At 28.3% G+C, this 11,613-nt stretch overlaps 1 protein-coding gene across 2 annotated transcripts in view; it reads right to left on the reverse strand.

Annotated features, from left to right (window-relative positions):
• LOC107441339 (hemocyte protein-glutamine gamma-glutamyltransferase) overlaps nt 1-11,613 on the reverse strand; it is a 64,118-nt gene that overhangs the window by 4,636 nt on the left and 47,869 nt on the right. For both annotated transcript variants that reach the window (XM_016054565.5, XM_087161420.1), the window contains exons 8-13: nt 11,457-11,595; nt 8,301-8,404; nt 6,299-6,467; nt 5,422-5,519; nt 2,852-3,154; nt 334-494 (exon numbers count right to left, since the gene is read on the reverse strand). In XM_016054565.5, coding sequence (XP_015910051.1) covers nt 334-494; nt 2,852-3,154; nt 5,422-5,519; nt 6,299-6,467; nt 8,301-8,404; nt 11,457-11,595 — 974 coding nt within the window. The remainder of the gene's footprint in view (nt 1-333; nt 495-2,851; nt 3,155-5,421; nt 5,520-6,298; nt 6,468-8,300; nt 8,405-11,456; nt 11,596-11,613) is intronic.

Genomic DNA, 11,613 nt, shown 5'->3' on the forward strand with positions numbered 1-11,613 from the left:
TCTTATTGATTACAAGTTTTATTGGTTGATGTCGGGTGTGTTTATTATCCCCTAAAAATATTTGAACACAGTAATGAATGGAAAACTACATATTCTTTCAAATAAAAAATTATTTTTAAAAGCTCTGAATCTTTTATGTTTCTCTTAATTCCTTAAATGCCTTATACTCTGAAATCAAAATATTTTATTTAGAAATTTTAATATTTTAATAATAATTGTCAAACCAACTCAAATCGATCATAAAAAATCTCATTATATATGAATATACCCTAAAAAATCTGCAATTTTATATTATTTTATGAATTAAATAGTTAATGGTATTGTAATACATACTTCTAATCGCAACTTTGGTTTTTGAACTGTAAAATCATCCTCTTCGGCCCATGTTTGCTGTGTTTCTTGCACTGTGGCAATTGCATAGATTTTCATCATGGCGTAATCAACTAGTTTATCAAGATATTCGTCTGGAGTTACGGTTATAGTTAGAACTTCAGCTAAAAACAGAATTAATTTTTTAAAAAAACTTATATTTTAATAAACCTTTTATAGCAGATCAAACTAGATCATACTCTTATGAAGCAATACAAAATAGCAAACATTATAATGCGCGCTTATTGACAATTCATTATGAACATTGAAGTAGCTTCTAAGTTCTCGTTTGCTCATAAAATGATTTAAAATTTTTCCTATAATTTTCATAAAAGGAAAACTTTTGAAGAATAAGTAGACTGTTAATATCATTATCTGTTTTTAAATGTATAAGTTTAGGGGAATTTCAGCGCTTCTGCACTGTCAGAATTTTTCTAAAATAACAATAAAATAATTGACAGCAGTCTTAACAGCCAATTAACTGTAAAGTTTACGGTGAACATTTTTATCCTTACGGTTTTGAAACCATTCATAACTAGTATGGTTAAAACACCGTATAGTTTTTGTATTCATGCTTTTTTAACCATTTATTACGAGCATGGTTTCAAAGCAGTAAAAAAATTAACTGGACATTTGAGCTAGGTTTTTCGTTAAGTAAAGAGCATTAGAGTTAGATCGTGACTGAGTTGTGTTTGAAATGAACCGCGGAATGTGATTTAATTAGCTTATTTGGTTGTTTCATCTATCGTAAAAGATGGGAAATTTTATGTGTTAGGCAGCTTTATGGTGCTGCCATATATGCGTGAATGAGAGTATAGTATTCCTATAGACCATGATCACAAATTGGCTGGTGCAAAGCTCTAGAAACACTATATTTGTTGAAGGGAATGGAGGAAATATTGTGGTGTCAATGTTGGGACTCGAACCCCCACTCAGTAGGTCATGAGATTGACATATAAGCCCTCTCGGTTATAATATGCACCCTGCTGCAAGAACCAAAGTAGTTTCATTAGGTCGGCCTAACAGATGTGATAAAATTCTGATTGTTTAACCATTTTGGGGGAAAGCATTTAATAAACGGTTTTCTCACAGTTAACAGTTTGAATAACATCTTATTTATGGTTTTTTTACATGGATATGGTAAAATAACAATTAAATAAATTATTTTTTTATAATTTAACCATTTTTCTACGAAATTCTCTACAGTGTTGGTTCAAGTTGAATGCTGCTTATGTTAAATTGTTAATAATTTTGGAACGTGTTGAACAACACAGTAATATCATTTAAATTGATTTAATCTAAATATGCTGCAAATTTGAACTATAATATGCTATTTATATTATGGTATTTATGGCACTTGATTTCACGATTTTTTGGTTCATCTTGATTGAAAAAATTTATTCTGCATTACCAATCAAGGAGCTGATAATATGGTTCAACACTAAGCTTTTCTTCCTAGAATTAACTTCCTTTTTTTAAAAAAATAATCCTTGACATTCGTAACAATTTGTCTATAACAAATGTCAAATTATTTTATAGTTGAAAAGCGTAAAATATATATTAATTAAAGTTCCTTAAATGTCTTAAAAATCAAAAACCCGTTTAGTTTGATTGAATGCCAGAAAAAAAAAACTCTTTTTATTCCATTACCGGGACAAAGTCATCCCAAACTACGGCATTACATTATGCTTTAATTAAATTCATTTTATTTATTTTAATTTTTAACGCCGAATGCCTAACATAGAATTAATATAAAAAAACATTCGATCAAAAAAAAAAAAAAACTGCAGCACAAATACATTTAAGTTTTCGTGTTAGCTTCAACTTTAGTTTTAATGCCTCATAATTTCATAACAAAGAATTATTATTGAAATTTTTAATAGTCAGGAGTATTTTTGATAGTAAGAAGATACCTGAAATATTTTTATGCCATTGTTTAAAAATTAAAATATATACAGACCCTGACCAAATTATTAGACACACTGTAAAATTCTATGTAAAATCTTATTGTTTTTACGAGACTGAAACCGGTTTGCACTTGTTTACGGTTTTGTATCAATTGGTTAAATTAGACGATATATTATATAAATATAGAATATTTATTACATCGGATATTATATTATAATAATTAGACCAAATTATTGGACTCACGGTAGTGTTTTAATAATTGCATGTTTTACACGAGCATATATGCAATACTTTTATATTTAAACAAACATGCAATAACTTTTAATTCAAGAGGTTTTTTACATACTTCCTATTTGTATTTATTTTTAACGTATTGCATTACAATGTTAACTAATTGATACACGAGCATAAACAAGTGCAAACCGGTTTCAGTCGCATGAAAACAATAAAGCTGTATAGTATCACCTGATAATTAAAATTTTACAGAGAATCTTATAGTGCGTCTAATAGTTTGGCCAGAGCAAGATTTTTGGCAATAAAAATTTATGAGGTATAAAGTACTGTATTAACTCACATTGATTTGGCTTCAGAGTAAAATTCCCTCTTTGACGAGTCACCTTCCTTGCAAGTATTCCAGTGTAGTATACAGTACTTGCAGAAAGAACGGCTCCGACAGTTCTCATTTCTGTCGGGTTTTTATTCTTAACTTGAACCGTGACTGAGAATGGTTTTCCAATCATGATCTGATCGATCTCCATTAGATTAAAGGACACATCTTCTTTTTCTGGAGGTGGCATATCGTAAACAGCATAACGTATGCTATCAGTTACTCCATACCTGGCTGCATTCAAAACTGCCATTCTCTCCTCAACAGTTCCTGTTAAGAACGGAAAATTTTCAATTTAATTAACAATATAATCTTTATCTAACTTTTTTAATATAATTTTTTAATTAATTTATAATTTTTTAATTGATTTATAATTTTTTAAAATTAATTTATAATTTTTTAAAATTAATTTATAATTTTTTAATTAATTTATAATTTTTTTAATTAATTAATAACTTTTTAATTAATTTATAATTTTTTGATTAATTTATAATTGTTTTAATTAATTTATAGCTTTTTAATTAATTTATAATTTTTAATATAGTGATATTTTTTTTATCCAACTAGTATTCTTCGATAGGTATAGGTATTCTACGAATTTCTGAAATCATTCAGCAGAACAATCCACAGTAGTACACAGGGTGTCCCAAAACGACAGAACAAACTCTGCACAGCTAGATAACTCGTTGAGAGTACATAAAAATTGCCCAAAGAAGCGTTCCTGTACGATCCATAGTTTACGAGAAAAATACGGAAAACAAAATATGACGTCACTGCCGGTGTAAGAGAAAACAATTTATTGAACTTATCAACAGCAGTATACTATACACAATTTAAAGCATAATATGAGCGGCGGACGTTGTAAACATTATTGTCTTGAAAGATATGCAAATACTGTTCTTGATATATCCAATAAAGTGTTTTTTTCCTGCACCGGTAGTGACGTCATACTTTGTTTTTCGTATTTTTCTCGTAAACTATGGATTGTACAGGAATGCCTTTTTGAGCAGTTTTTATGTACTCCCAACGAGGAATCTAGCTGTGCAGAGTTTATGCTGTCGTTTTGGGACACCCTGTATTTTATCTACACGTAAATCACGAAATTTGTCCCGAAAAAGGTTCTCTCCTAAGCACTTTTGAAATTATGGTTTAATTACTCCAAATACTTCATACATCATCATTTTTGATGTTATAAACTTTAAATACATTAAAAGTATTTAAATTATACAGATTTATATTATACAGAATTGCATTAGAATGTATTTATTTCAACAACTGAAAAATGTATAAAGAATTTTCAGTCTAATGCCAAAGCATCTAAAAAAGTGACGTTTTTTTTTTTTTTTTTTTTTCTTCCTCACAGCGCGGGGTAAAATGGTAACATTCTCATTCAAACGGCTTCAGAGCAACAATACGGCAAAAAGCTTAACTACTACTTAAACTGACGAGGTTATCGTTTTGCTTTACTATTTGTAATTGTATTTATAAAGTTTTTTTTATAATCGTTTGGTTACTTATTTTATTTTCGTACGTTAAATATTATCATTTATGATATTTATGATAAAATACGGAAATCATGTAAGGCATCGAAATAGTAACAATTCAAAATAGTAGTAAAAATTAGTTAAGCGAAAATGACTATGTAAGAGTCATCAAAAACAGTGGCTAACATAAGCAATAAAAATGTACAGCACCACATGATAGATCGCAAAAGCAGACGACATTTTTAGAACTGTTTCTGTTTCGTTTCACGAACGAGGCCTAAATTATCAGCAATGAAGGCGAAATTAATAATTAAATCAACGCAAAGAAACGTTTAGTTCTCAATAAAAACAAAACAACCTTTCTTTATTACTTCTTACATCAGTCATAATACCCAGATTCTGGTTATTATTTTTATAAAACAAATACATTACGATTACGATTAAAACTACTAAATCGATTCTCAACAGTTTCATAGTTGACTGTTAATGGCCGATTTTTTGTCGGTTGTGAATCTATTATGGAAAAAGGTTAATTTTTTTCATAAAGGAGATGTGGTGAACACGTTGCAGGCTACAGAAAAAGAAATGTATTGACAACTACCCAATACAGGACTTGAAGGTAAAGATGCTGAAATCTATTTCATCTCCTAAAGAATTTTTGCTGTTGAATTGATATAAATATAAAGCACAGGAAATTATAATTTATTAAGTGCACAAATTGTAAGGCCTGGATTCAAAAAACTCAAAATGAGATACAAGGAAGGAATTTTTCTCTACAAAGATTTTTTTTTACCCACTAAAGATTTCTCACTTGTATGGAATGCATTTGTGTACTCAAGATGATTTGTGTACTCAAACTCAAGCGTAAGGCGCATTATCTACGTAATATATACTTCGATCACCACAGAAAATCCTTCACAGCTTTTATAAATAAAGCGACATACTTTTTTTAGGTATATCAGAAACATAATTATTTTATTTCCCTTTTAGACAGCTTGAATCATTATTTTTTTACGTTTTGAATTTCTTTGAACTCCTTGAATTAATTTTTACCTTCTTTATCTTTGTATTCTGCTACAATATTTTCAGCATCGGTGTCTCCAATATCGTCATCCACTCCTATCTTTTTCGTCAGCATGAATTGGCCGATTCTAACAATGACAACAATAATTTTACAACAACAAAAATCAAAGTTTCTATTCTCTTTAAATTTTAATCAAATTGTTAATTTCTAAGTGTTATAGTTTGTGAAAATACCTAAGATTTTCCGTAAATATAATAATTTTATAAATCGAAAAGTACACATTTAACTAATTTTTCTCCTTCGTATTATACATCAATTTTAAAAACGAAGCAAAGAATTGTGAACCTAAATTATTTGAGACATTCTTTATTTTTGCAATATTTCTTAAGTATGAAGGTGATATTAATTTGCTGTTTCATGTGAACCTAAAAAATTTGATAAGTATGAAAATAAAAATCACTAAAATCACAAGATTAGAGTTTAAAAACTATTTTAAAACTGTTTACCTTCAGGAAAAATTGTATTCATTATTGTAATTCTTATAACTTTTCTTACTAATAGAATTTGCTTTGTAGAAAATATTCAGTGTATGCGTCATGGAATTTTTTGATTCTCATGAATCAAATTAAATTATTTTGTGCTAGTAAACAGATCTCATTAATATTTAAAAATATGTTTAATTCTGCATTATATAGTTTAGTGCATTGCATCGATAATATCAAATTCAAACGACAACATCAGCATCGTCAATCAAACTACCTCGACAACGATACATAAAATATTAAAAAGAATAGTAACTTTTATTTAAAAAATAATCACTTTGCTTTTTTGTTTAAAATATTTGGTACATTTTACGAGCAAAAATTCATTATTTAAAATTATTTTAATAAATCGTCTTAGTCTCACTTGTATTTGTCACTAGCAGCTTTCCTCCATCCTCCCTCTACTGTTTCGTCTCTTGTCCATTTAATGATATCAGCATTGACTTCAGCAAACACAAAAGGACAGTCAAAGTCAAAACCTACTTGTCCTCGTCGGACAGCTTCAACTGATGCAGGTCCCATTTGGAAAACATCTAAAAGAAAGACGACAAAATTAGGCAAAACACGAGTTAGCTTCAAAACTTAGCGTCATAATTATGTATATCGTACCATCTGTGATGTAATATCTCTCCTAATATGAGAATAAATAACCCAAATAATGATGCGAAGTAACACTTTTTCGCGCACTTTTTTCACGTTAACAGCTTTCATATATAATTTAAGGGGTGTAATTTAAATCTAGACACTTTAAGTGGAAAAAGTTTACGAAAATCTCACGCACAAGATAATTTATTTATTTTCGCTCCGGAAAATATCACCGTAGGAAAACTTTGGAAATCGCCAACAAATTGCTTGCAATCCAGCACAAGCTGGCATGAGTTTGATGTTGGCTTTCATGCTGCTATACATCTACAGAAGTTCGTCGTTAATCTATGCATGTATTGTTTTTCGTTGCATACAATTACGAGTCTATTATTTTGAAATTTTTTAATTTTCGAGCATATATTCTGTTTATCTCTGTAAATTGTATTTATGATTTTATACTCTACATTTTCCCTCTACTTCGTTTGGCTGAACCTAGTCCGAATTCATCTTAATAATCTTTCTGTGCTACATTGTGTATTTAATTTGCAAACTAATTTTATTTTAAGAATTAGTGTAGAGATGTATTCTTAATTAAAGATTCTTATTTTGCATCAAGGTGTGCATCATATCTAACTCAAATTATAATTTTTTGTGTTACTGAATAATAAAAAGGGTACCAGCTACTTAATATTAAGTAATACAAAAGAACTTTCTTGGTGTAGTGAAACACTAATACTATATGGAGTTTCACTACACCAATTTGGTGTAAAGTAGTTGCTACTATTGTTGATTGTTGGTGTAAAATGAGCTTAAATGTTCTACAGTGTTGTGAAGAATTTACAACGAAAAACTGAGACATATTGTGAAAATGAGAACATTAAAAAGCTCGGTGATTTTTAACGAAACGTTGCGGTCATGATTTTAGTAAAATTAACAATAAAATATGGTTTTATGATATGTAATAAAATTTTCTAAATGTGGTAAAAGTTATCATGATACTTCATGATACTTCAGGTTTATCATGATACTTCAGCTGAGGCTATGCTCTAAAGTCATGTTCTAGAGCATCTAGAGCATAGCATAAAAACCATTTATTTGGTTAAATTCTGTTTTCAGTTTTGTATTTTTTACTAAATGTATGATAATAAGATTTATAATTTGGAAATTCAAAGCCGGTAAACCGCTATAATGCGAATGAAACAAATTACCAAATATATGACTTAAATACCTTATATTTTGATTTCATTAACCAGAATTTTGGTTTTTTTTTATCTTTACGGTTTGGTTTTTGGTTATCATTACGATACAGTACAGTAATTTTAATAGAATGTTTCTCTCCGTATACCATTGGAAAGAATTAACATTTTCAATAAAAAAGCATCCGAAAAAACCTATGATTGTTGCTAATAACAATTTGACTTATTTTGCTTTTACAACGAAATCACCAGCAAATTGTATTTTAACTATTCACGAATTCAAAAAAAAAAAAAAAAAAATCGTGAAGCCCTTTTTCTGCTTCGCACTATATCCGAAGTCTAGTCAGCAATCCATAAAAACTAAATTGCATTCAACAGGTGGGATATATATGTCTCAAATAACATATGTTTCATTCGAAAAACTTAAGTTCACCGGACAACACAGTTCGACAGGTTAACTACTTGATATTTTCTAGTATTAAACACACAAACTTGAAATATTTATTTATTTGTTTACTTTATTTTTGTTCTTACATTCAATCCTTCCTACAGTCATTTTTAATTTCTAATAATTAAAATACTTACTAGCACTTGTTTCTTGGGGTGTAGAGTCTATGGATTGCCATCCACCATAACCTGGAGGTAAATCAGGTCGAGACATCCATACGTCATTCCATACGTGAAAGTTCCTAGAAGTGTATGCGCATCAGTAATAAATTGTTTTCTCTTGACAATTTAATTTTAGGATTATGTGATTTTTTAATACTCATAAAATATATTTTTAGATTGCATGAGTTTGGTTAATAAATGAGAAATTTTTCTTTTAAAACGCGAAAAAAAATAAAATGAATTTTCGATTCTACCACATTGTATAAATTCCTCAATTAAATTTAAGCAATTATCCATTGGTTTAAATTTCTGTTTGATTTAGAAAAATGGGATAAATACCTGTATAAAATTTAAAAAGAACTATATTTATTTAGATTGCCTGAATTTGGTTAATAAATGAGAATTTTTTTTGTTTAAAACGCGAGAAAAAAATAATAAGTGAATTTTCGATTCGACCATATTGTATAAATTCATCAATTAAATTTAAACAATTATCCATATGTTTAAATTTTCGTTTGATTTTGAAAATGGGATAAATGTTTGAATAAAATTTAAAAAGAGCTATATTTTTTTGAAAAAAAATTCACAATCATTAATCATTACTCGAGGGAAATATTTCATAATAATTTTAAAAATAAAATATATATTTATGAATATTTTAAGTTAAATTTATGTCATATTCAAGCCATTATTTAAAAAAAAATTAAGAATAATAACTGATGAAATTATTGCAGTTATAATTTTATTAGCATGCGTGTTATTTCGTTTCGATTTCAATATTTTTTTATTTGATTTTGCAGTATTAACAAATTTTAATTAGCATGTGTATTTTAAAATTTCATTTTCAACGTCTACTAATTTCCTAAAGATGAGCCTTAAGCTTTTCGGCCTATTTTCTCATAAGTAACGAAAAAGGAAGAGAAATAAATAATATCTAGAACAAGATTATTGATTTTATACAAATTACTACCAGTTCCTTATCAAGAAGAATAGAATTAACACACTTATCACAAAATTTTGAAAAAATATTATTTTTTAAAATCAATTTTGAGGTTTTTATTTAATAATACATACTGTAATAGTTTATAAAAAGTGCAAGAGTGAAATACTTTTAGAAGCTTTATAAAAAAAATGATTAAGTAAATAGTTTTTTAATTTTTTTTAATAAATAAAACTAATATATAGATACTAAAATATCAAATACCTAAATGATGTTTTAATAACAGTTTAAAGTACAATCGATATTGCCTTAGAATTTCTTTTTTATTCTTATAAGCTATAGTAAAATTTCAGCTTTATGAAATCTTTGACATCTTCATGATATATTAACTGTAAGACCTTGGTTCTGACATCAACTGCGTTTTAAATAATAGCATTAAGATTTATTGAATAACTGAAATAGACTTTTAATTTAACTACAAAGGGCCGTATCAATTTCATTCGTCCTTCAACTACAAAACAAATTTACGATCATTATCATAAATGGTATTATTTTACTGATTCGAGTAAAATGGTTAAATGTGATAAAAATCATCTATAAAGAAAAGCAATAATAATATAACTACATAATGATTATTGCAAAAATTTCTTATAATCATGCATTAACGTCTCTGGAAAATAGTTTTGTTCTTGTGTCTAGCCATTTTTTCGAATAAAAAGGTAGCGATTTTCTGGAATTGTTACGTTAGAGTTGTTGAAAGTCACGTTGTTCCATTTTTCGTGCAATACCGAATGTATTAATAGAAACAAGGTGAAATGTTTGGATTTTTCAAGATTAAGAAAAGAGAGTTTCGTAGGGGGGGAATGTTTTTAGTTTTTGTGGGGAAAAGGATGAACAGCAATCCAAACTAGAAGACAATATCAGAAATAATTAAGGCAGACATAAACGAGAATTCCCATCCAAATAAGGAAATTTTTAACAGAAATCTGGCTCCTTCCAATAATAATAAAAATATGGATAAATATTCCTTCAAAAGCAAAGTGGCCGTTTTTGGAAACAACACTTTCCAGACCTTAGCGCTGAGATTATCTGGGCATCTGTAAGCTAAGACTCGTAAAAATAGGTCACAGAACAAAAAATAGCCCCATTTTTTTTTATTCGTGTGAACTGTCAAAAACTGAACAAACTTATAGTAGATACTTATGCCAAAATGAAAGAAACTGATTCTGAAATTAAAAAAAAAAAAAAAATAATAATAATAAAAAAAAAAAAACATACGCTGTTCGAAGTTTTGGGTCGGGATGAAGCATAATAGTAGTGCAATCATACGATACGCAAGTTTACTGCTTTTTTATATGGTGCTAAGTTTATTGCTCATTATCGTTCAGGAAGAAAAAAACTTATTGTAATTAAAATTACCGTACTATATGGTATTGACATTTCAGATTTTAAAAGAAACTATAGTTAAACTTCTGTATTAGTACTAAAACTATAGTTAAACAAGTCTGGCTATTAAAACTTAAATATACAGTATATAAACCATTCATTTGGTAATTTTTCCGTTCATATGGTAACGGTTTTCTGGAATTTCCTGTTTTCAGAATTATTGTTCTTATTACCACACATTGAGTAAAAAACACAAAGCTAAAAAGTAAATTTAACTGAAAAAAATGGATTTTATACCATGCCTAGAGGTATCATGATAAAATTACCAAATTTTGTGACAGACTATAAAACCATATTTTATTGTTAATTTTACCAAAATCACACAACGGTAAAAATAACCGAGCTTTTTGGTGTTCCCATTGAGCCAGAAAGATGGTATATTTTATATATTCTAATAGTTTTAACCACTTTTTTTTCTCAATGTACCATAAGGCAGGAAACAACATTAACTTTCAGAATCAGCTGAGAGGACACATACGTGAGGAAACACTTTCGTCAAAAAGTTCACTTTTTGTCAAAAATCTGTAGTTTTTTGGCAAAATAGTTTTCAAAAATAGCAACATTTAGATTAAGAATTGCTAAGCCACCAAAAGTTAGAGTTTCTGAGGATGAAGGTTTGCCTTTGTGAATAATTTATTCAGAATTTACTTTTGTGACTTTGTAACCTAAACACACAGGATTTTTCGGGATAAATTCAATGCGACTTAGATATTTCTTTAAGGTTCAAAGATTATTGAAACGCTTACCATATGGAATCATTACTAACTCCTTCAATTTTTTCTCCTTTTTCGTCAAAATATTTATCCACTGTTAGACTGCGATCTGTGTCGTGGGCTGACACGAAATTTGTAACTGTTCGACAAGGAAGTCCAAGCGTTCGGCATACTGAAAGGAGAGTTTAAA

This window comes from Parasteatoda tepidariorum, chromosome 4 (assembly GCF_982258835.1).
Source record: "Parasteatoda tepidariorum strain Cologne lab strain chromosome 4, Ptep-v5.0, whole genome shotgun sequence".
NCBI classification, from domain to species: domain Eukaryota; kingdom Metazoa; phylum Arthropoda; class Arachnida; order Araneae; family Theridiidae; genus Parasteatoda; species Parasteatoda tepidariorum.